The 25024-nt window shown below is 37.8% G+C and overlaps 2 protein-coding genes across 2 annotated transcripts in view; one reads left to right on the top strand and one right to left on the bottom strand.

Moving 5' to 3' along the window:
* LOC124213028 (carboxypeptidase Q-like) lies at positions 1–2427 on the top strand. The gene is made up of 6 exons (XM_046613815.2): positions 1–666; positions 730–880; positions 975–1224; positions 1313–1553; positions 1812–1994; positions 2089–2427. The coding sequence occupies exons 1-6, from the start codon at positions 320–322 to the stop codon at positions 2339–2341; spliced, it is 1425 nt and encodes a 474-aa protein (XP_046469771.1). The 5' UTR covers positions 1–319; the 3' UTR covers positions 2342–2427.
* unc80 (unc80, NALCN channel complex subunit) overlaps positions 2378–25024 on the bottom strand; it is a 26510-nt gene continuing 3863 nt past the window's right edge. The window contains exons 5-53 of the mRNA XM_046613800.1: positions 24826–24846; positions 24596–24741; positions 24343–24508; positions 24022–24250; positions 23796–23908; positions 23602–23688; positions 23437–23514; positions 23195–23334; positions 22841–23062; positions 22541–22716; positions 22289–22467; positions 22027–22169; positions 20983–21012; positions 19284–19413; positions 18991–19182; positions 18749–18890; positions 18268–18642; positions 17839–18178; positions 17652–17775; positions 17393–17576; positions 17179–17320; positions 16928–17037; positions 16678–16868; positions 16369–16584; positions 16151–16286; positions 15756–16022; positions 15416–15667; positions 15038–15240; positions 14677–14963; positions 14428–14602; positions 13626–14081; positions 13360–13540; positions 13103–13281; positions 12785–13033; positions 12373–12646; positions 11981–12285; positions 11368–11793; positions 11070–11288; positions 10818–10963; positions 10427–10754; positions 10010–10330; positions 9662–9923; positions 9325–9534; positions 8864–9214; positions 8439–8771; positions 7955–8050; positions 4564–4686; positions 3628–3776; positions 2378–3469 (exon numbers count right to left, since the gene is read on the bottom strand). Coding sequence (XP_046469756.1) covers positions 2966–3469; positions 3628–3776; positions 4564–4686; positions 7955–8050; positions 8439–8771; positions 8864–9214; positions 9325–9534; positions 9662–9923; positions 10010–10330; positions 10427–10754; positions 10818–10963; positions 11070–11288; positions 11368–11793; positions 11981–12285; positions 12373–12646; positions 12785–13033; positions 13103–13281; positions 13360–13540; positions 13626–14081; positions 14428–14602; positions 14677–14963; positions 15038–15240; positions 15416–15667; positions 15756–16022; positions 16151–16286; positions 16369–16584; positions 16678–16868; positions 16928–17037; positions 17179–17320; positions 17393–17576; positions 17652–17775; positions 17839–18178; positions 18268–18642; positions 18749–18890; positions 18991–19182; positions 19284–19413; positions 20983–21012; positions 22027–22169; positions 22289–22467; positions 22541–22716; positions 22841–23062; positions 23195–23334; positions 23437–23514; positions 23602–23688; positions 23796–23908; positions 24022–24250; positions 24343–24508; positions 24596–24741; positions 24826–24846 — 10308 coding nt within the window. The 3' untranslated portion in view covers positions 2378–2965. The remainder of the gene's footprint in view (positions 3470–3627; positions 3777–4563; positions 4687–7954; positions 8051–8438; positions 8772–8863; positions 9215–9324; positions 9535–9661; positions 9924–10009; positions 10331–10426; positions 10755–10817; positions 10964–11069; positions 11289–11367; positions 11794–11980; positions 12286–12372; positions 12647–12784; positions 13034–13102; positions 13282–13359; positions 13541–13625; positions 14082–14427; positions 14603–14676; positions 14964–15037; positions 15241–15415; positions 15668–15755; positions 16023–16150; positions 16287–16368; positions 16585–16677; positions 16869–16927; positions 17038–17178; positions 17321–17392; positions 17577–17651; positions 17776–17838; positions 18179–18267; positions 18643–18748; positions 18891–18990; positions 19183–19283; positions 19414–20982; positions 21013–22026; positions 22170–22288; positions 22468–22540; positions 22717–22840; positions 23063–23194; positions 23335–23436; positions 23515–23601; positions 23689–23795; positions 23909–24021; positions 24251–24342; positions 24509–24595; positions 24742–24825; positions 24847–25024) is intronic.

Genomic DNA, 25024 nt, shown 5'->3' on the forward strand with positions numbered 1-25024 from the left:
GCCATGTTGATGTGGACATCACTATCTTCTGCTAAAAAAACGTACACGGATACAATATCAGTTATCTTAATGTATGTGAATTGACATTTGCACTGTATATCAGTCTTGACACCGCAAGCATAGACATGATACGAGATGTAGTTTGCATTGTCATAAATATTAGACTTGATTTAGCATTACTGAAAGTAATCTCTCACGACTAGTATAAAGTGACATGTGATGTAGACAAGATCTGAGTAAATTCTACAGACATTAATCGGCTCGATAGGAGAAGTTTTTTTTTATTCAATAATTTGTATTGCTCTCGCTATTATCGAAAATGAAACTAAAATTCAGGATTGCGGTACTTTTACTTTGCTTTATCTCAAAATCAACATTCGGCGATACAATTGATAACGAAGTAGACCAGTGCTCATTACCGGAAAATTTGATGAAAGAAATTGAAAGCTATGCCCCGACTGTTAACAAAATAATAAACGAAACTGTTAATGGATTGTATAAGGGTACAACATGGCAAGAGTTGGCCACATTTGTCGATAAGTTTGGTCCACGTTTATCTGGTAGTCAGGTTCTTGAAAATGCTATTGACTACATGCTCGATAAGTTGGTCAAACATGGATTGGAAAATGTGCACGGCGAAGAAGCAGTTTTACCTCATTGGGTCAGGTACATTACTTCGTTGTGTTCTAAAAAAAAGCCCAAGGAATAAATATGGTTTGATTTTTACAGAGGTAAGGAATCCGCTACCTTGCTTCAACCAAGAGTGAAAGATATTGCGATGCTTGGATTGGGGTACAGTGTCGGAACGCCCACAGGAGGCATTACTGCGTTAGCCATCGTACTAAAGAGTTTCGATGAACTTCGTCAACGACGCAATGAGGTGCTATAAAATTCTTGCAGACATACTTGGACAAATTTTACGTTTTCTCTTCTTTTCATATAAAAACGTAGTACTTATGATGTATAATTTCTAGGTGCCTGGAAAGATAGTTGTTTATAATCAAGATTTTGTGAGTTATGAAGAAACTGTTATATACAGAAGCAGGGGAGCGTCAGAAGCTGCAAAATTTGGCGCAGTGGCAGTCTTGATCAGATCTATCACACCAGTTTCTATCTACTCACCACATACTGGCATGATGACTTATCAACCAAATATTACTAAAATTCCAGCTGCGTGTATCACAATTGAAGATGCGGCCATGTTAAACAGAATGGCTGACAGAGGTAACAAGCATGTCGATAATCTCCCATACTTACGTTAAGTATTTTCGATTTTGTAGAATATATTCATGATGATGAACTATGTTTTCAGGCGAAACGATAAGGATCAATATTAGAATGGAAGCCCAGTCTCTACCAGCAGTCAAGTCTCGGAACACAATTGCAGAAATCATTGGAGCTGAGAACCCTGAGAAAGTAGTAGTTGTATCCGGACATTTAGATAGCTGGGATGTAGGCCAGGGTGCTATGGATGATGGAGGTGGTGCATTCATATCATGGAACTCTTTGAGAATCTTGAAAGCTCTAAATCTACGACCACGAAGAACGATAAGGTATATTGTTAATGACCCAGTGTCTGAAAAAATGCATTGCTACTTCAAAATCATAAGTCTCACAAGAATATATCGAAGCTTTAAGTCAATTTTGAATTAATTCTGATTAACAGACAGTATTAGTATCCAAGGAAGAAAAATAAGTTTCTTAAATTTATAACTAGTAACAATTAGTCAGCTGGAAACATATACTTAAATTATTGGAGTAAGTCAACCATTACCAAACGTACCTTAAGCTGATTATATATTTTACAAAAGGGCTATTCTTTGGACTGGTGAAGAGATTGGGATTGTCGGAGCTCATCAATATATTCAGTCACACAAAGCTGACAGGCAAAACCTTCAATTTGTGATGGAGTCTGACGTAGGTACATTCACTCCGATAGGACTTGCCTTTACGGGTTCGAAGGAAGCCCAATGCATTCTGAAAAAGATAATGAAGTAAGTTTATACTTAACTTGACATACGCATTTGCATTTTTCCTCTCACAAACGTTTTTCATCAAAAAGTTCTCATCCTTTTCATTACTTTTTAGCTTATTGGAACCAATAAATGCTACAATGGTTCGAAACCCAAACGAAGGCCCTGATATAACGGAATGGGTGGATTCAGGGGTACCAGGAGCTTCGCTGTGGAATGATAACGGCAAATACTTTTGGTACCATCATTCAAATGGTGACACCATGTCCGTTGAAGATCCGCATGCACTCGACCTATGTGCTGCATTGTTCGCTGCAGTTTCATACGTTATGGCTCAGCTGAGTGTTGATCTACCACATAATAACTAGTATTGCTCATTTACATCACCGTGAAATTACGTCAAGTTTATAGTAATATTTCCAACTTTTATAATAAAATACAAAATATATCAGAATCAGCTTACGATTAGTCTACAAAGAATTTTTATCGAGTTACTTAATCAATTATCAAACAGCTCTCTATATCTATTGCTACGCAGCGTAAACATAGTTGATTAACTAGAATTTGTTACAGAAGTACTTAATCTATTTTACTGTTGAAACACTTTGTCGAAATCCTATCTCGTTACGGAAAGTATAAAATAGATGTTTCTTGACCGCATTCTACTGGTTTGAAAATGAAGCCGAAATGCTGTAAAAAATCAGTTTAATTTAAATTCTTACATTAATAATGCCTAGTGTCTGTACAATAGTAAATTGTTATAGCATGTAACGTTCATTTTCCTAATCAATATATACTGCTGTCCAATTTATACATTAACACAACTGCGCATCAGATTTCAACTGCAAGAATAATACGTATTCTCTTTGCTTGGTGTACAGTACTTTTTTCTCCAACAGCAGCATATTACTTGATAGATAATTATATTCTACACTCAATTATTACAATTAAAATGTTACTAAACATATATTTTCCCTGTAAAAATCGTCGACTCAGATTAACGTGTCCTCGTCTTGGGTTTGAAATACCATAAGTAAAGAGTGCTGGGACGATGATCGCTGACTGTTTGTTAATAAGGCAGTTTTTTCTCCTCCACTTCCATTAATCGAACAATCAGGTGAGCTACCGTCGCATACAATGTAATTCGTTGTCGCACTACTGGTAGAGGGTAGATCGTTGAGATCAGGTGAGGCCAAGGGCGGAGCTGATTGAATTCCGCTTTCCAATGACATAAGTTGCATGCTATAAGATTCGCGATAACCGGAAGTACTCGAAGTTTGTGAAATCACGCTGGTATCTTCGTCCCACGATATGTCCGATTGTTGATGATTTCCACGACTATCATTGTGTCCTTGACGAGCAGATAGACTACGCTTCGATCGAATAGATGACGATTCAGATGGGATACCAGAAACTGATAGTTCCGTAGCTGTTGGTGGAGTCGAAGCCATCGGTTGATTGGAAGTATCTGGGGACTCCAATTTTATATGTGACACCTGAAAATTATTGTTTCATGTTTCAAATTCATCCTTGCTATCTTGTAAATACATTTCATTGAAATGTTATCAAAATAAGACTCTGTCATGTCTGCCTTGGACCGTCCAATCTGGTTTAAACCTTATTAACATTTTTGGGTACTATGCCATACACATACTTCAATACGACTCCTTCGACTTTTTCTTAAGCGAAAGGTTTTCTTGCTTTGTCCTGTTGAACGCTGTAGACGTGGTCTGATGCTGCGAGATTCCCCAGAGCTGTCCTCGGTTGGACTGCTTGGACTCAATTGAGTTGTTAAGGTTTCTCCTGCACACAAGGTGAAATAAATATATGTGTAAGTTTTGTATAAATATTCAACAGTTGCCGCATTAGTGAAAAAAAAAAAATTACTACTCGTGCTACGTTTTAAAATTAGGAAGATAATTTTGTTACTCATCACCTCTTAGGATAAATATTTTTATGATACGTATTTATACACTTTTATTTTATTGTGAAATTATCTTTCCAGAATTTTATTACTAAATTGAAAAACAATAGCAAGCATAAATGAAAAACTCATATAAATATGTACAATATCTTGGTTTAGTTACAGATTTTATAATGTTTGTTATAGGAATTTGAAAAGAAGAAAGTAACAAGAGTTCATTGCTACGAAATGATCGTGCAAAATAAAATAGATTTTACACACAGAAAGAGATACAGAAAAAGACAATGTGGACAAAAGACATACGAAGATGAAACGAACAAACTGATCGATTATTTTATGCATTCTTGAGAAGTTAAAGACTTTTTTTCCGAATATGTCGAGTACTTTTCAAAGATATCAACGCTGGCTTGTTCTTCTATTTTCAAACGCTACGAGACCGGGTGATATAAATTGATTCAGGAAGCATCATCCGGAGACGAATGATCTGTGATAACCGAAACCATTCGAAGTATCGAAAAACAATATTTTATATGTTTTCGATCAAAGGTGGTTGCCTGTTGCTGTTTTCATTTTAACAAAAATGATTTTACAAGAAGATGGAAGTCAAGACCGGGTCTAGGCGTGCTGCTAATGAATCTTGATATAATGGAGGGAGGAAGGATTTACCTGAAGAGTGCCTAAACTCTACAGAAGAGACAAAGCGCAGTTTGGACGTCTTTTGATGAGGTAATATAGGGTGAGACTTAACATTGTTATGTTCATCATTAGCAGAAGATGGTTGGGATCTATCTGAAACATGCCACATTGAACGTCTAGTATGAGGACAGAACGATCATCAGACAGTAGGACTGACCACTCCATTGTGTAATGTTGTAATTCACATCTATACATTTACAGAGAATATTATTTGCTATATATAGATTATTGTTTATGAAGTATATTTATAGATAGAATAATTATGAAATACAAAATTTGAATTGTGGCAAAACGATGGACTATTTTTTGTGTGGTTTTTTTGTTTTGTTTTGTTTGTTAATAAAAAAAATTGTATCGTAATTTTCACATCTTGTTCAAAGTTAAAGAAATGTTGATTTCTGCACAATTTATAATTTTAATATTTGGACAATGTTTTACTAGAAAAATAATAATTACTTCGCTGAAAAATGGAAAACCAAGGATCAAATATAACATAACATAATTTCTAATGTAATTTGCGTGTGCAAATGATTTTAGATATCATTGAAAGAATACTTTGTTTAAGTTGAAATTATTCTGTGTTATTATATAGTATATTGATTTTTATGTGAGCCTATTTTCAGTAGAGGGAAACGTTTTAATTCGAGAAAATGAAGTTGACGGCGGAGCCCATGTGTAAAACAAGCACTGATTAGTCTTATGGCTGTCTTTCGCTGTTTTGAACGTTAAGGGTATTGCCTAGATTCAACACCATTAACCCATTGAGACACACATTGGTTTTGTTTTTAAGTTAAAGGCTGAGTGAATATCGCACGGCTTTCGAAAAAATATAATTATTAATTTAAGTTAATTATTTCGAAACAATGATCGATGTTATTTATCTCATGTTTGTTTCGTGTTACAAAGGAAATTTTTTTTTGAAATCGTCACTATCGGTATATCTTTAATATTTGATTCAAACCTAAGATGACCGAATAGTTACTAGCAAGGTGAACAACAAATGAAACGTTTTGTTTTTATTTTTCTCGCACAAAGCACGGGGATGTTCCTATTTCTTTTCCGGTTATATCAGGCTAATTTACACTGGTGACAATCTCTCTGCATTCTGCTGGTCTCAACCGCACGATTTGGTTACAGATCACAGGATAAAGAAAAGTCCGAATCTGCTACTAGGCAACATCCTTAAACCCCCCCATCGAAAGTGAAAGTATTAAATTATTATCATTGAACAATAAACATGTAATGGGAAATTGTTCAGCTAACTGAATTGTTGATATGTTGATCCTTTCTTACATTAGTAGTGAAAACACCATAGAATAAGAAATCATATATTCACTCAATGCAAGTAATAATGTGACAAAAAATAATTCGAACAAAATGCAATTTACAAAGTTATTAGTGTATTTGAATTAGAAGTAGAATATTTAGTGATTACAGTATTGTTATTTCAAAAATATATCGATAGTTACACCACTGATATTGATATCAGTGTGTAAATCATATATATGTATATATATTAATATATATATCATCACCATCAGCAACGATATATATCGTACATACAAATTAAGGTGGTCGTTAATTCGGGTTTGGAGAAACTTTCGGCGCGACGCCCTGAGATTTATGCCAAACTGTTCGAAAATAATGTGTTAAAAATTTCACTTCGCTAATCAATGGAACGTCGTGCACCATCAGGATCGAATCTCCTCCATTGAGAATTGATTCTCGAGTAGATATTTGACCTACATTATTTTTAATCACTGGGGGCGTTACGATGAAAATTTGTCTATTCCCAAATTAGAGACCAGCCTAATGTATAAATACATATATCTGTGTAAGTAACATAATTGTCTGTTGCGGATTGACGAACGATGATCACCGTATCTAGAAGTTAATTCAATTTTACTCCAGACTGATCAACATATTGCAAAGAAAGGCACAAAAGCAACTATATGTATATGTATAGTAACGAAGTGGCTACATAATGATAATGGGATACCAACTGTTGGATAATACCATTGTCTAAATACTGCTATGTAATAAGTTTATCATAATTACATAATATATGGCAAATCAATATGTAACGAATATGCTAAGGGAAAAAACAACACAGGACAAAATGCAACAGAAGGTGAGTGAGTACGATTAGAATGGTATCAAGAGTATATTAATATTTAGATACGTAATAGTGTGAAGCATAAAGGATATACACACGTAGTATATGAAAAAGTGTGATAATAATAAGTATAGACTTGCGTAGATTCTGTGTGCTTACCTCTGTTCCCTAGCTAGCAATGGAAGCAACGTAACATCAGTGTGTCAATATATCTGAATCTCAGGTACAATACTTTATCTTCATGATTGTTTTTTTTTCTTTCTTTTCTCCTTATACGTGGTTTGTGTCATTTTTCACGCCTTTCAACTTATTTAAATATACTAGGTGTATATTTGAGATCATCTATAGAGTGTCGGTGTAACTGAATTAAGCTCAACAATAAACAATAAATGATGCCAAATGATACATTTAATTTGTTTTCACATACGTGGAGCTTATGGCATTACCCTCTCAACGAGAATTAACATATTTATTCAAAACAATTTTCTAATTGTAATTAACAATGCTAGTCAAAGAATTAGTCAAAAGTAAATCGTAGATCCAAAATTATTCCGAGTAAGAAAAAGTAAATTATTCATTGTGGGAAGAGTTGATCGAATAGTTCGTAGAACGATTGCAGTCAGACATGTCTCAGTTATAATTTAGAAGAATGATAAACAAAACTGCGTAAAATCCTGATCAATAGTCGTGTATTCAAAACTATGAAGATAATATTGCATTTTGGTATGATTTAAATTACGAAGTATCTACATTTTATAAGTAGGATTACTTTTGTGTGAGCACCTGCTGCAGTGCCATAGACAATGGCTTAATCCAACTGTGGTACCTACTGTGTTTATCTGTCAGAAGTACTTTGGTAAACGGCTTGTGTCTGTGGGAATTTCATTTACTATCTGCGAAAGACACGCAGTATGGTTCACGTCTCGACGTTACAATATTGTAATATAAAGATCTGGAAAGATCAGATCAGCTGTAATATTGGTAATTCAAGTATTATACTTGAATTATTTACATTTTAAAAAGAAACATAATGTAAAGATTCCCTTGACTTCACGTTCGTCATTGTATCTCAGTTTGAAAATGAACAATAATCAGAGATTAAACAAGTGTAGCCTTCATGCAAAATACTTCTGACATTTTAATTAATATAATTACGTTGATCTACCGTTAATTTGTTTTGTTAGGAACATAAAATTTAAATTATTTGGAAAAAAGTCAGCGGAAAAACAAAATTAAATTAAATACCTGTCGAAAGTGGCTGATCCGTTTGCACGTCCTTAGTACTGTACTCGCTGACTTCCTTCAATGTTGTTGATCCAGCACTTGTACTCGACGCAGAGCCTGGAACGGAATGAAAAGTTGAAGATAAGAAATAGAGTCCGAATCTATAGTTTGAATTAAATTAAGCCTCGACAAACTGTGTACGATTTCTCGTACATGTACTCCATGTAGACGATATTCAAAACAGAATGTGCTTTCTTCAAATCAAAGTAAGTATATGTTGTAATCAATGAGATAACGCTCGCATAACGTTCACGTTGTCGTATTACAAATATCGTAATCGTTCTAATGATACGGGCGTGCCCCTAATATTGTAAATATCATAGTCAAAGCATTTATCATTGAATATATGTGCAAGGGTGCGACTCGATGCGATTCCTATGCTGGTATGCCGCTGGAGATCGGATAGTAAAATTTTGCTAAAGTTGAAGACGGGAGACAAGCATACCTCTGGTGACATTAGTAGTTGGTTGTACTGAAGTTGGTGGATGTATGACAGGGAATTGAGGTTGAATCGCATGTGCTGATTTTGGGATGAGTGATTGATTGTAAGTGTGTGGTGGAGTTGGATGAGACACTGGTGTAGGCTGAGAATGTTGAGAGGGAGTCTCTGCAGGGGTACGATTGATATGAGCACGCGAACCGAGATCCCCTGTAAGTAAGTCGATAAGAGAAGGTCTCTGAGTCCGTCCATGTTGCCCCTCGTTGCTATTCGGTATCGCATTCGGAGCTCCTGGGTGCATGTCAACTACACTCCTTTTTGGTTCCGGTTGCATTTCGTCTGAAGAAAGTCAAGAGAATTTGGCGTATATTTAACAATTAATTCCACATCGTTATCCTGGCATTGCAGGATACAGTTGAAGACATGCTCACCGAACTTACGGTCGTCGATTTCCTCTTTCAGATCTTTCAGATCATGAGATAAGTCAGTCAATAAGGTACCGCGTGATTTTGGAACCGGCATACCAATTCCGTTGATTTTTTTTCTAATAATGCTCTGCATGTTTCTCTCGTGTTCGGATATTGGTGGCTGCCCAATTTTGTGCACTATAAAGGGTAACATTTGTATGTAAAGAGCTGTCCGATGAGTGACTACAAATTCCAAAAAGTCCCACAAATGTATCGATGCCTCGTTGCGCTTGTTCAAAAGTCGCATGGTGCGTAAAATTCTAGGCCATTCTGTCTTCAGTTCTGCTTCGAAGCAAATGATCATAATCTTCAATGCTAAAGGATAAAAAGATTCAAAATACTGCACACACTGTGTGGATTTTCTCGGATTTCACAATCCGTCAAGATATTGTTAATTTATTGCATCAGAAAATATCATTACGTACCTAAGAATGCAACTTGATACAATGTTAATGATATTTTTGTTGGCGCCTTTGCATCCCTGGCAGTGAACGTCAAGCTACCGGTTCTCATGTCGGTCGCGGTTTTTAAATTTTGTGCTGTAATGGGAGCAGTTTTTGCCGTCGGTGGCCACAAGGTATTCAAAACAGCTGTCAGAGTAAAACTTATGTCTGCCTGTCTCAATTTGGGAACATCTGGATGAAAAATGGATTAGATTATTGAATGAAGCATATTCTGTAGGATTGATTATACGTAATCGATTGGTTCAATGAAGAATACAGAAAAAAAAGAAACTTTAACATTTGCGCATGGTTATCTTACCCTTTCTGCCCGTGCCAACACGCAAGAATAGAGGTATTAGTAGATTCAGAAGTACACTTTCCGTTCGATTTTGAGTAGAGAACATTGATTGCCCTCCGCAGACATTCTCCAATGAATAAACGTCCCCGAGAGAAATTACGTGGAGAGCTATCAAGCGTAATACTGTTGAACAAAAATGCTGCGGTGGTATTTGACTCATTAGAGCAGCTGATGCAGCCGATGCTACTTCCACCAAGCCAGTTGTATCCCCAATTATGAGAGCCTATTGGATAAAAAAAGGTGCACATAAATATGTAGCAAGTACCTAAGTATGGTCGTAAGAAGAAAGAATTGTACAAATAACTTTACCTGGCATGTGCTTAGAAGTGTCTTTAAGTGTTGAAAATGAGCAATGTACGGATATCTTGACAATGTTTCATAAACACCCTTCAACAGATCACCCGCAGCTTCCCAGTCGGTGTTTCGTCTGATTGAAGCTTTTTTATAAATTTTACTAAATGTTTTGTCAAGTCGTCGCAAAATAATTATTAAAGCTGGCCTCATATCGTCGTTGGACCATTCGGTAGATGGGAGTATATCATTCATGTATCTTCGCAATCCTCTGCAACCCATTGTGTCGGAATCGTAGGGTGAAATCTTTAAAAGGCTGTGAGCAATGTCCGCTAGTCTCTGAAACGAATCGTGTCAAACTTACTGTCAAAACTGACGGACTTCGATAATATCTTCCACTCTTCTTCAATATGTGTTACCATAATAGTCACTCACCACGTGGCATTTGGAATCAAGCAATTCAATTGCTTTACCATCCTGAGTTGCTTTTTTATTCAATTCGGCAAGACGCAGAGAGCATCTAGCAAGGAAGTCTCCTACCATATTCAGGAGAGTATCTCTTGGTCTTCTGAATTCAGTCTTATGGCAATTTTCCGAGTCTTCGTTGTCTCTGTCGTACAGAATTTTCGTCCTCGAATGTTCTATATATTTATTGTGGGTTTCATCATCAAAATCAAAACCAGGCGAATACGGACCTTTACCGTAATTTCTCTGACTGGAGCCTTTATGTTCCGGGCTTGATCTCTGCGGCCCGTTGTAATTTCTGTATGGAGACGCGAAACATATGTTGTATTATCAAGAAACAAGTATCGTTACTTTAACATACTTAGTCAGAGCTTCGGAGTTGTTGACTAATGTCTTCACAGCAATGGCTAATTGATTAATAATTTCCTTTTCAGTTTTTCCTTCTTTGTTATAAGTAGGTGATTGAATTTGCTGCACATAACAAGGTAGTATTGCCTCCAAGATGATCTACAATATACCAATAATATGCACATTTATCACATGTAAAAAGGTCACCAAGATGTCAGCTATACGAAGCCTCAAATACATTTTACTCAAAGTGTTTGTAACAAACCAGCATTTGTTGCCCACGAACTGAATCAGCTGCATATGCAATAACCATAACACAAAGAGAGATACAGTCCAAAACTGTAACCATTTCATTTTCATCGTGGTAACAAAAATCAATAGCCTTTAGCGGTTTATCTTCTTTCACCAATTCGCCAATATTTACAGGATCCGGTGATGGGGTTTCCAAGCTTAACAAAAGATTGAACAGGCAAGTAGACGCAACCTGAAACGTAAGATCTCGTTATTAATTGATTATTCAATTCGGGATCGCGTTACCAACGTCTGTATAAAAAATAACCTGCCTTGTGCGCTTCCCCGTGTACGCTCATTTCATCGGTGTCTAAAATTGCCGATACGCTACCAAACATTTGAAGTATGAAAGGTTTTCTGTTCATAAGATAAAATTGTTTGACAGCGTATTCAACAGTGGTCTTCACCAATTTGTTTGTTTGATGATTGGAGTACAGTTGCAATAACGTAGGCATAATTAGTAAGTATCCATTTGTTGAAAATATATTTTTAAAATTGTGAGCAGCATTGATGTATGTAGCCATTACGTATCTCAAAATACACGAATCTTCACTGTGCAGTATTATTGCTCCGTTTAGAACATTGAGAAACAGATGAATGTCACCAGAATAAGCAAAATTTCCTGCCATCGCTTCAAACATTCGAGCAATTAATCTCACCCACATAAATTTGTGCAATACATCTAAGCCGAGGAGTTCCTGAAATATGAATTCCACAATTCAGGGCCTAAAAGTTGATAAATTTGTCACAAATTTCTGTACTTCACTGTCATCTATTGTTCAATAAGGCATTTTCAATTTTTAGACAAAATTTTGAAGTATTTTACTGCATAAATCCCTTTAGCGTCATAGCATCATCACTGTAATCGATCAGAAACATAATCACCTTCCCAATTTCTCCACCTTTGTAGAGATCGAGGTCAGCCTCTAGTGCTTTTCTTGGAAATGAAGGAAGTTTCATAAGTTCTTCGTGTAAAAATACTACTCTCTGGACAACCATATCCACATTTTTCAGAATCGCCCACGTTAAGAGCACCTTGCCGATCTCTACAAACTTATGAATCAATTCCTGACGCTGTAAGGCATTGAAGGCTTCTTCGGGTTTCATGTGTACAAGTTCAAGTTGGGGGTACTGAGACCGCTTGAAAAAATAGTAATCTCGCACGTACGAGGTCGGGTTGTGTATTTGGTCTGGAAAAGTACTATTTTGTAAAAAGAAAATGCTTAACGCTACGTAAATAAACGTTGTATCAATAAAAATGATCAAAAGCGACTCACGTGTTTTGTAGTCGATCAAAAAATATTCCTTATGTTTACTTTCTTCTATGCCAAAAAAATCCACAGATTCTCTCAAGATCTGACAAAATTGCGTGTCTTCTTGTACAGGAAATTGTGACGGGATTCCACCCGCATCTGGATCCTGCGGACCGTGTACTATAATCTTTTTGGCCGATGGTACATTGGCCGTGAGAAGAATGGACGCATCGCACTGCTCTTTTCTCAGTATTTGCTTCAAATCTTTGAACATTATTCCATGTACGCTGTGTACTACCTAGATGGAAATAGTAAACATTGTACGTCGTTGAAATAAAATGTGGGTGATAAATCTCGTGGTGCAACTAAAAACAGACCATAAATACGTGTAACAAGGTCGTGAGTTTTCGAGAAAAGAATAAGAGTTGTTATCTACCATCCATAATATTGACAAGGCTGTCCCAATGAGCTTTTGTCCTTCTTCATGCGGTGAACGTACGTAAAACATAACATATCCTATGATGTAATTGTACAGAGCAAAAGCGGCCTGTTGTGGAAGTTTTGGAACAAATCTGATGAGATGTCTAAGGATTTTGAACATCAGTTCCTGCTTCTCCCTTGTCAAACGCTCCAAAACGTAGCGTAAAAACAAAGCACTGTCCTCTACCAAGCAATTCCAAATCACCTATTGAATGTAATTAATTATTGTTATTTAATAGGGGTAAATTTAAGCTTAAGTAGAAGGTTGACTCGCCTGATAAGCAACTTCATAGACTGCGTTCCCATCTTCAGAAACCGCAGCGTCGTCTAAAAGATTAATTATTTGTATAACAGCTGAACACAAAGACGACGGGAACAACGACAGAGCAGATTGTCCGTGATGCGAAGTGTTTCTGGGTACCGATTCGCCTGGATCTTCGTCTCCTACGTTTCCTAGAAAAACAAATTGTTAAATTTGCTCAACACATTACCACGTCGTGATGTCAATTTTCTCTAAATAACCGAGGATACCTTCATCATGATCGTCGCCAACAGGACTAGGCTCGTATGCCGCTTGTACCGTAATTGGTATAGTGGTAATTAAAAAATTTTCTCTCTCCTCCCGTTTTTTGTCATCCTGTGCCTGTAGAGCTTTTTTTATAAGTTCAGTTTGCTGTTTCTTACGAGTTTTCGTTGCTGTCACCAACGACCTCTGAAATGGAATAATACAAATGCTGATAAACAGAGTAAAAATAATGATACAATTTAGCCAGATCATGAATTTGCCATTTACTTACATGACGTTCCTGATTAATCGTTACTTCTTCAACTTTCGTTTTAACTTGAGGCATCCATGGTGGATCGACAACTGGCAACGATTCTATTCCAATTTTAGGAGAAGGCAATGTGAATTCTATACCAGGCGGTGGGACTTTGAAGGTCATATGAGCAGTTTCTTCCATACGGGGCCAAACCTGATATCGGAGTTTCCAAAGTACTTGAAATCTAAGAATAGCGTTTATTCTAATTGTGGTATTTGTATGATGTAGGCCGTGATGCATTATATCGCTTGCTTGGTTCGGGGCTCGCACTGCCGAAATGATAAACAAGGATGCCGCTGATGCGGCAACTTCTTGGTTTGATTCAAGCAGAAGTTCCCAAGATACGGAAAGAATATCAACAAATAATTCTTCTGACATCACAACGGCGCCTTTAACTAATGTTGCTAATGGTGTATGGAAGGCATCTTTGACCTGTGGGTAAGAGTTGTGTCTTGCTTTAGTTTATCTCACACCTACGTTCATTTGTATTCTATGAGTATCGATACAGAGTTGCGTGCTTAACAGAGAGCGTAATATCTGAATTAAAAGAACTCGTGTTCTGTGCTTTTTACTCGACATAAATTAGTTGAGTGGACTGAAAAAATTTCAACCTTAACTTAAAGCGCAATATTAAAAGCTTTTTATGATACAGTACCACAGATGAAGAAGCGTCGATCTATGACTATTGGAAGAATATGCCCGCTCAAAGAATAATGACTGTTTCGATCACATTTAAAAAAAAGAAACATCTGAATTATACATAGAGCAGTTAGATTACCTGAGTTTTTATGTATTTTGAAATTGGTGGCAGGTTTTTGGATCGATTATCTTTATCGGGTCTTTTCGATGAATCTTTCCCTCTGTCAAAATCTGATTCTGCGATATCTTTAGATGAGTCTCTGTGCCCTCCGATCAGTCTACCAGATTGAGAACCATCCAAGGCTCTCTCAATCCTGAATGAATTATTACATTATTAACAAGCTCAACAACGTAAATCGACTAAAATTACAAATTCAGATAAACCCACCTGTCTTTTCTGCCCATGCTATCTTTTCGACGAACCGGTGAGACTTGAGTACTGGCTTGATCGGAAACCTTGCGACTTCGTTTATCTTTTTTAGTATCATCTTTTTTATCTGTATCGAAATCGAATGTACCAGTTCCATTGATAATCCCGAACTCCTCTCCGTAAATTTTTCTAATTGATTTTATAAGCCTGGCGCTAGCGCGCATTTGTCGTCGATAACATATTGGGTGGCAGAAATTTTGATGAGAACAATAAAAGTTGAAGGAATTTGCTATTTGCACAACTACCTGAAAGTGCATGAAAACATTGTGTTTCATTTATGACAAGTAAATAGATTTACACAAATATTGTGTTTGCTTACTTTTAGCCAGGGAAAATTTTTGTTGGTTTCATCAGTGTCGTTGCTATCACTTGGACTCTCAGGAGGTTGATCATCGCTAAGTATTCCTGGAGATTCTTCGCCGCTTACTTCGCCACCAAGTCCTGGTTCGGAAGTATCACTCCTGTCTGATAAAGAGCTCACTTTCCTTTTTGACTGAATAGAGTCTGCACGTTTTACAGTATCTAAATTAGAACCAAAGCGCAACACATAATTGATATCTTTGTTGGTTCGTAAAATCGACTCGCGATACTACGAAACTATTATTTGACATCTGGTACGAAATTAACAGTTGGGAGTCGCTGTCTTTATAACAATCTGTCTTGTTCCCAAGAGGAGCTAAGATAGTAATAAACTTACAAGTTTCACCCTCTCCATCTTTCCCATCTTTGGTGCCTCTGCGTAGCTTCAAGCTTCTTCGTTTAAAGGATCCAGTGGGATTACCTGCTGTTCCACGACGCAACAAAAATGGACGCCCCTGTGGAGCAGGAGCACGTTTACTCTTCTCCTTTTCGTTAATTTGTATCTCCTCTCCTTGAATTGTTACAGTAGACTTGCTACTACCCTCCGATTCATTGTCCGGTTCGTGCAGTACAAAACTAATTTTTCTCTCTGCAAGGTATAATATACATGCGAGATGAGAAATTTCAAGAGTAGATACTTTAACTGTTGGACTTGTAGAGAATCTCGCAAGACTCACCTGCCTCTCGATCTCCAGCAATCGACTGGAGACTTTGTGCCGATGTCTGGGAATGCCCCATTGAAGAAAGAGCCATACTCCAACGGCGATTGGCTTCACGACTATACATTCTTTCCCATGGTGGAGGTCGTTCCCGAGTTGACAGTCTGCTGGACTTTGGCAAAGTCTGATATGTCTCTCTCAAAAATGCTGTTATTTCCAAAAGAAGTGTACAAGCCACCAGGCGAAGAGCAATTGGACATTGAGATCCATAACCATTGATACTGGCTGGAATATGCATCAGTGGGAAATTTTTCAGATCGAGGTCAACCGTTTCACATGCAATAATCCACTACTAAAAATATAGTGGTCATGAGCCGTCATTGTAAATCATTTAATAGTGAGCATGGGATTACCTTCATCGAGAAAGTCCTCCTCCTCATCCTCCACCACTAGTTCCTTCTGTTTATTTTCGTCAGAAACCATCGCCGTTATGGCATCCACGTTATGCTTATCCTCAGCAAGCATTTCTTCTAGTCTTGTACCAATGGCCTAAAGGTAAAAGTCGAATATTGATAAGTGAACACAAGGTCTCGTAGAATTCCATTTTGACATTCAAACCATTCCTAGTCACCTCTGCCCATTGGTAGAACAATTTTCCAGCCGACCGCTGCAAAACGTGTGTTCGTCGCAGACCAGTAGGTGCATTGCGACTGTTAAGTGGAACGGAAGGGCGAAAGATTGGGAAATTTAGTTTCATCCATGTCGGCCAATGGCCTTTATTGCATTGGTGTACAAGATGAGCACATTCCAAAATGAGTGCGGCACGAGCTACGACAGGTGCGTGTGGCTAGATGAAAGAGAAAGTTGTACTCGTAGAAATTATAGTTGAGTAGCTTGTCATGATCAGCTGAGATCCAAAAGATATTTGATAAATACTTACCAAATCCAGGATGGCTGCCATCAAATGATGATCTGGTACGGAGCCTGGTTGACAAGTTTCCAGTAGAAATGAAAACCTCAGCATACCAGTGTGCACCAAGGAAATGGGAACCATTTTTCTTTCTTTCAATACTACGAATTCTGATTCCCTGGATGCCTCGCCGATATCCATAGAATTTTTTCGGCTGAAATCTGCAATGAGTGGAGTACAAAATAAGATCCGTTGATTTTCAGGATCTCTGTCAACTTACAACATCCTGGTGCTTCTTCCAAACTCTCTTTCTTTTTTCCCTTTCCTAATCCAATCTTATTCAACTGATCCTCCATTCTACGCTTTGCTTTCTGTAGCGTTTGGCCAACCCTAAAAATGGATTGATTTGAATTCTCACACAAAGTGGAAAGTCATTTGGAAATGAATAGGCATTAGCATATTGAATGATGTAAAAGGAGAAGAATTCATAAGCCATGTTTCATCTTTCATCGAACTCGCCATTTTTCTTACCCTCTTCCACCTCTTGAAGTACTCCGATAATAGGCATGATGTATACTTGGTTGCCTGATGAAACTACCTTCTGTTGGAGATTCGCTGCTATCATGGCTATCCGTGGAATCAGTTCGGCCGTATTCTTTTCGGAACCAATTTACTAGAAATCGAATGTGACAGACTTACGATCTGAATGAACGCAGATGAATCAAACAATAGTAGAGTCCCCTACCGATTCCTCCAATTTGAAAGCGCTTTAATTTTCGCGACTTTGCAGATCCCATGCAGGACTCAGCAATTCCTAAATTTCGCTCGCTTTGCCTGGGAGTTAGAATGTAATGTTTCCTTCGCAAATTCCCCGACGGACTTTGGCTGATCTTTGCATTTTCTTCACTCATTTCCGTCTCCAAGAGGCTCTGCCAATAAGCATATAATTATTTTAAGCCGACGTAGTCCTTTCGACGTAATGCTGTTGTATCTTGTATACCTACGGCACATGTGGAGGAAGTGCTCCGCTTTTTGAATAAAAATTTACGGGTTCCTCTGTCATCCATAACGTAGCACGAGTCCGCGCCAAGGTCGATGTTTTCTTCTAGTTCCGATTGATGTATGTGCCTGTAATTAACATCTTCAGCTTTACGTTTCAGCCAACTTTGCAAGGTGAATTGTAGTTGTTACCTTATGACACGAGTTGTTTGAATATTGCTGTTACTTCGTTTGTTGGGTCTGTCAGCAGAATCTAGCAAACCGCTGAGAGCAACTCGACGGAAAACTCCACCGTGAGCTTCCTTAATGTAAGTCATTAACTGCCTGAGATCACAATGAATGGTCACATTTTCCTGAGACTTCAGTTCCTTGAAAGATTTTACAAATCTCGTGACCAGAGTCTTAAACACGTTGCACATTATTTGCCCCTCTATACCACGACCTCCGCCCCCGCCTAGGCCAGCACCAAAATTAGTTGCGTACCCTCCCTGTGATGCAACATCTGGGGATTTGCTCGAGGTTCGTTTCTGGTCTGCAGCGCGTTAGAGGAGGAACAGAAAAACAGGGAGAAAATGATTAGAATCTGAAAAACTGGTCAGAATTTTACCTGATGTTACTCACTAAGTGGAGATAATAACGAACTTGGATCTACGCAGAATCCCACATAAGCGTGAAAGAAATCCAATATCTCTGGTATGGGTTGATCACGAATCATACTTCGTAAAAACTTTGAAAACTGTCGAGAACTTGCGCGATGTAATTTGCACAGTATTGTTTGACCTTGCGACCGAATAAAGTCCGCAGGTGGACCACGCATGCCTTCCGCACAACCGTGTGGACAGCCCAAGTGTTTCAACACTCTGATCACACAATTCATCAACAAATGATGTGGAGTTACTTCCACCCCGGTGCGTCTACTATTACTTTTCTGTTGCTGGTCATTCGTCGGAGAATCGTGCTTACTTGGAGCCTTGTCCGACTTGCCGCTATTAGAGCCTGCGTAAGGTATTCGAGTGATAATTCCAATCACGAATAAAGTCTGGTCCATTTAATTTCCAATTGGAAGTGTAAGTTGAAGGAAGAAAGAAACAACAATTCATACCGGCGTTGCTGTTAGTCGCCTCGTCGCGAAGACATTGTTTCAGCACTCCCATGTCCATCAGTAGTTCCAACAGATTTAAAATGTTCTCACAGACACGCAATGTACAGCACAAGTTATCCCTGAGTGCTACCGCGTGTACAGCCTATTTACAATAAACGGAGAGATCTAACTTCTCAAAGGTAAACGTATAAAAAAAAAGTTAGTGTAAGTCATGTCTGAATTTCATTATACGCGTTTCATACCTTGAGTACCACTTGGTAGTCTATGTCGCCTTCTTTAGTGATGTAGCAAGCTGATCCTGGAGCCTCGGGAATTTCTTCTCCGGTATACGTGATATTGGAATCAGTTTGCGATCTTGTAAGACTGGGCTTTCTTTCAAATCCTAATCGACTACCGTGCAGACTGGCTGCATCTAATTGACTATCGATAGAGCCCTGAAACGCGTAAGAGTTTTTTAAGATGACAGAATCAATGTACAGAGGGATAGAAAAAGAATATGGTATAGAAACACTGTAGATTTGAAAATTCTGTTTACCTGACGTTTCATATAATCCGGGGACGGTGTAGGCGTGTGTTCGGTCACAGTGATTATAGGATTGGGAACAGTGTAAGATTGACTGTAAAATCGGCCCTGCTTTCTTTCAACGCGGGTGTCGCCTATGTATCTGGAAAAAATATTCTGTAAGAAATCTGCTATTAATTTAATAACTCTATATGCATGCGTTATGTTACATCCTAAAACCAAGCACTAATCTTTCTAACTACTGGCCTATTCTTTTCATTTCTCTTTTTTTAGTATCATGCTAATTTAATCTGTAATACCGACGTATCAAGCATTAACATGTTTTCAATGCTGAATTAATCGAAGGTTAAGAGGCTACAGCAGCTTGTACGGAACCGCTTTACTGGAAAATTATCCCACGTCTACAAAATTATTATCAATTACATACTTCTGCGACTCTATTTTGTGCAGAGCAAAAGCAGAGAAGTAGAAAATCCTCGCAAAGTTCAGGTTCATGAATTGATCTTTGGAAGGGATATAGGAAGCTTTGGAGACGGTTCGTAAGACGTAAGAATGAATCTCATGGCATGTGTTTAATGTGTTTAGTAAAACTGGCTAAAAATGTAAAATAATCGCGTTTAACGATTGGCTTACTTTGTCCTTTTTTTTTAAAAAAAAAACCGGAGTAGAAGCTCGTGGATCCTTCCAACTTAAGAGATGGTCCAATTTACATGCCTCGAAATGAATGAGGAGGAGTCTTTCTAATAAGTATAAAGCAAAAGTATTAAATGAAGTTGAGATTTTTTAACCATTGTCGTCCTCAATTTGTAGAATACTCCTCTACTTTCGACATTACAGAAATTAAAGTAACTCCATCATGAAGATAAGGGATAAAATTGCGTTGATGTAGAAAATGGGATAGAAGCTTCGGACGCTTCAATTGTATTATTAGGCTCCAAGGGTCTCTGGAAGTGGGCTTTTCAAGGTAAATAAGGGAACTCCGTATTTTGCATCAATTGCGGTGAGTTCATCATCACTGTGTTCAACAGGCCCCCTTCAAGAGATCCTTTCTGTAATTATACAGCAGATGGTGCTTGTCCAGTCTATTAGAAAATGATCTCACGCCTAGCAAAATGTAATCGACTACGTAATTTGTTAGTTCTCTATCTTGTGGAAAGCAAACACAAGAGAACAAAGAATTCTCGCCGATCTACCCTTGGAAATGAACGTTGACAAGGTCTTTAGACATTCAATCGACTTGAGAATGAAGGACTCGACCTGTTGTAGAAGTTAGAACACCTTTAACGAAATGCACCTTCTTTGAATTTTGAGGATTGGTTTAGTTCACACCTTGGATGTGATTGAATAGTGATAAAGACGATAGATGTGGTAAATGTACAGAAGTGTTGCATCATCTATGGAATGTTATCAATTAAATATGTTCAACACTCCATTACTTTCAATGTCTGAGGGAATCGAAACGGTAACGTCAATCGGGGAAGGATGAAATAGCCATGGTACGTAAAACAAAGTAAAAGCTTGGACACTTTGATTAAATTATTATGTGAATAAAGCAGCAAGTACTTCAGGTACGACGTAAGAGTAGTGATGGTGAATTACTAATACTCGCAATAATTAAAGTAAACCTAGGTGCAAACTAGAAGCTAAAGGCAGACTAAAAGCATTTTCACGAACGACTTCTGGAGTGTCAGTAGGGCCATTAACGACTTACCCGCCCGCGGTCAGCTCGTCTATCAAGCAGCTGAGCCACGAGTATGAGGGTGAAAGAGCGAAAGAGAAAGACACAGAGAAAGACATTACACACAGGTCGTAGTGGGACAGTTAAATTTGGTAATATAAAATTAATATACCACGAAGCTCTTGATGAAATGTCACAGGTACGATACCGTTTGTGATATTTACTGAGAGTACTGTTAACGTACCTTTGCTACGATTACACGTTATTCGCATTGCTTGAAACTGTTATTAATTTTAAAAAGACTGTGGTTCTTTTTTGTAATATAACATTGACTTTGCCCTACATTGTTTTCATTAACCAGGTATATGATGTAAGTTATTGCCATGCACAATGTGTATCTCAATTTCCATACAAAATATCAGGTATGTTTTACTACCGTTAAGATTTTGTACTCTGATTGTGAAAGATATGCATGTATACTGTTGACGAACCTACCAAAGTAATATTGATGCCTACTTGAATAAGATAGTTATTGTAAAAAGATGAATATAGTCTATTATCATGCCTTCTATACGATATAAGTATTTCTAGCAAAGGATAAAGTATATAGCTATGTCAGGTAGACTTAATAAATTTAAGAATGATCTTTCTATAGAAACTACGTACAGGTAAGTTTTCATTGAAATGGTCATTTACGAATGCACGAAAGGAGAGCGTAGACAAACTTGACTCATATGTAGGGTATTACTTTAAAAAGCTTGTAAAGATTCACTCTACATTCAGAAAGTGCGTTAATCTTTGACAGGCAAGGAAACGCCTAATTAAAGTTATCAATGAAAAAATTAATATTTTCCGCAGAATGTGGTGAATGAATTATAGAAGTAGTCAAGGTAGAATGATGGTCAAAGACTTGTTCAGTTTTTATCTAACTGCAAGTTGTGAAATAACAACTACCTAATTGATTTCCTCTAAAAATTCTGGGGATTTTGGGAGTCTCGTTTCTTCAATTTTATGCACGTATCACGTAATTTGTCTGTAAATAATTGCAGATTAAAATTCAATATTGTGGCTATGTACCTCAAACTGGGCATGCTTTTTCCTTTAATTAAATTCGTTGGATGCTTTATTCTGTCTACATCTTTTGCATCGAATATTTTCGAAAACGTCGACGCCGGTCTAGTCAGATGATCATCTCCTGTGTCCAGGCTCCTATGACATTCCTGTTCAACCGTCAGGCAAGTTAATTCACGAGCTTTCCCCACGCACTATTTTTACCAAGGTTTCAGACAAATCTCACATAAGCCGTTAACCGTAGAAAATTCAGATATCCTCTTTATACCTGTTCAAAAAATGGTTTCGGTTCATCTTGGCCTATTTTTTCCAAAGTTTTCTCAGACTTCGAAAGCAGTTTAGTTTCAACAAACGCTTTGAGATCGGCCATTTTCATACGCTTTTTAACCTTCTCACTGGCACGCCGAGTGTGGCTTGAATCAGCCAACTTTGAAGCGTATGGAGATTCTGAAAAGGTAGCAAGGTCTTATGGAGAAATAGAAACAGTTTCAATCGAATTTATATAACGTGTGAGAGTTACCTGCAAGTATAGAAACGTCTTTGGGTTCTGGTACTTCTATGAAATCCTTAGCCTCCTCGCGTCTGTTACTCTCCGGACTTTGGTAGATTGATACTTCGATTTTTGGAATCGGTAACGAATTGCTTCGTCGCCGAGGCTGCTGCTGTGTGTAAGATTCTTCGCTGATTTCTCGAAGCCTAGAAAATATTGATAAAAAAAAACCTCTGTCAATCAAATATCACGCAACCGATTCCGCTTCTGAAGTTACAAAACTTCTCATCGGAGTAGTGAACGTAAGCATGATTCGGTTTCACTTCTTACCGATGATACAGAAACTGAAGAGCCCAAAAGACACCCTCTTCTTGCCATTGCGCAACAAAGAGACATCTGAGGACAGCCACATCAAGGAACGTTGCTGCACAAATATCAACAATTGATGCATGGCCTCCATTTCGAATTGTAGATCGAGTGGTAGGCGAGCCATGAAAGTTTGGAGCAGTTCCCATGATTTTAGAACTATCAACCGAGTCCTTGTCTAACGATCTGAACAAGTAAATTGTGAGACATGTAAATGAATAAATTTTCACGTTCCTGCGTAGTTCGACACATCAATTTTACCGGATGAATATTGTAATCCTAGGACAGCATAAATTTCCAATTATTTAAGCTACGAACCCCATTTTTAGCATGAAAGGTTTCGTTTCAAATTGTTTCGCGTCTAAGCCCGATATTGCAGTGACTTGTTCTATAGTCATGGTAGATTTGAAGGCGTTAGTCGTACGGCCCATGGCAACATGAAAAATGCTGGCTTCACCCTACGGGACGAGATCAGATCATATTTAGTAGATATTATTTTGACGACTAGAGAATTGTGCGTGAATTCAATCGATTTTCTTTATAAGTAAATCTGTACATACAGCAAAAATTGTTGACACCTCTTTCACACCGTCCATAGTTTTCTCCGACTCTGTGAGAGATGGCAATCTGAATATTACCTGCGATTAGACAAAGCCAAACGGTCATTTTGTAATACCGATTTTTATTAAAATATATTTTACGAATTATTTGTCACTTGAAATTACCACATGTTCGTCTTCGGTGCTTGAACTTTCCTCGGGTATTGTTTCGGGAAATACTGTATCTTTCGGTGAAGAGACCCAATTACTCTGCTGACCAGACAAGAAGCGAAACATGATTTCATACAAGCTGCACTTCATAATTATATTGAGCGTTTATGTAAAGCATTGTACGTATTTCTGAAAAATATTAAACTCACGTCTTCATCCGGCTGCTTGGTTGATGGGGGAGCACCTTGGTCAGAAAAGCACACACTAGCTGATTGACTCGGCGGACTTTCTGTGTCTAAAAATTCTTCAGTGGTACCTTTTTCTATGCAAATAATCGTACGCTATGAGTCATCGACATTTATACATTAAACAACAAATGCATTTCCCCATTATCATCAATAGCTGTTTTTTAGTTTAATTAGCTTCAAGACTTACTTGCTAAGAATATGTCGTCAAACTGTTGATTGTGTTTAGACATCTTCATTGAACGAGTCCATAGTGCTCGTGGCTTTGGACGACAATGCGCTGTGAAACAAGGGGTATCAGGATGTCGACATTCCCATAGCGCAGTCCACATTTTGAGACCGTTCTCTAGACGGAAGTTGGTAGTAAAGTCTGACTCCTTTAGGTGGTTACAGATCGGGGCGAAAAGATAAACAAATAACTGTAAAACGATAAAGAGGCATTGTCGAGCTTTAAAATGTCATTCAAGCATTGTTGGCGTCATTGGAATGAGATAACACCAATTGAACTAACCGACATTGTTGGTATAGAGAACAAGTAATAGAATGGATTGGAATGATAAATTCCAGCTTCGGCATCTGCGTCTGCACATTCTTCAGCAGCGTCCAAAATGATCCAGTGCAAAGTATAGAGAAGCTTTGTCTCAACTGTTCCGAGACTTTGGAGATTGGTATCTTTTCTGTGATAAGAAAATCAGTGCATTTTATAATTCCATTCAAAGTTGAAAAAGATTTTACCTCTCCGAGTGATAAAAAGGTTGAATTACCTGTTGTGCAAAAGGTTTGCTGCAGCATGCAGGACGTGTGGAAGAGCAGCTTGGATGAGACGCCATCGGGGTACGGCACCCAGAGCATCAGTCAAAGACGGTGAGAGTCCGAAGCGTAAATTCTGTACGAGTACTTTCTCAAAGGACTGTCGAAGGAATTAGCGAGTGACATGAGGAATATTTTATTTTTTACGTATATTAATTAATTATATTCATTCATCAGATCTTACCTTGCACGCTTCTTTCATTTCCTGGATGTTAGCACAATTAATACGTTGAATTTTTGTAATAGGTATTATGAAGGTTTGAGATTTTGTAAGAAGAATGCCCTTATGATTAAAAAATATTTAAGTATGATATTAATAAACAGTTATTACTTTTTGTAACTAAAACTTGCGGTAATGTCCGACACACGCAACATGCGATATG

This window comes from Neodiprion pinetum, chromosome 1 (genome assembly GCF_021155775.2).
Source record: "Neodiprion pinetum isolate iyNeoPine1 chromosome 1, iyNeoPine1.2, whole genome shotgun sequence".
In the NCBI taxonomy this organism is placed as follows: domain Eukaryota; kingdom Metazoa; phylum Arthropoda; class Insecta; order Hymenoptera; family Diprionidae; genus Neodiprion; species Neodiprion pinetum.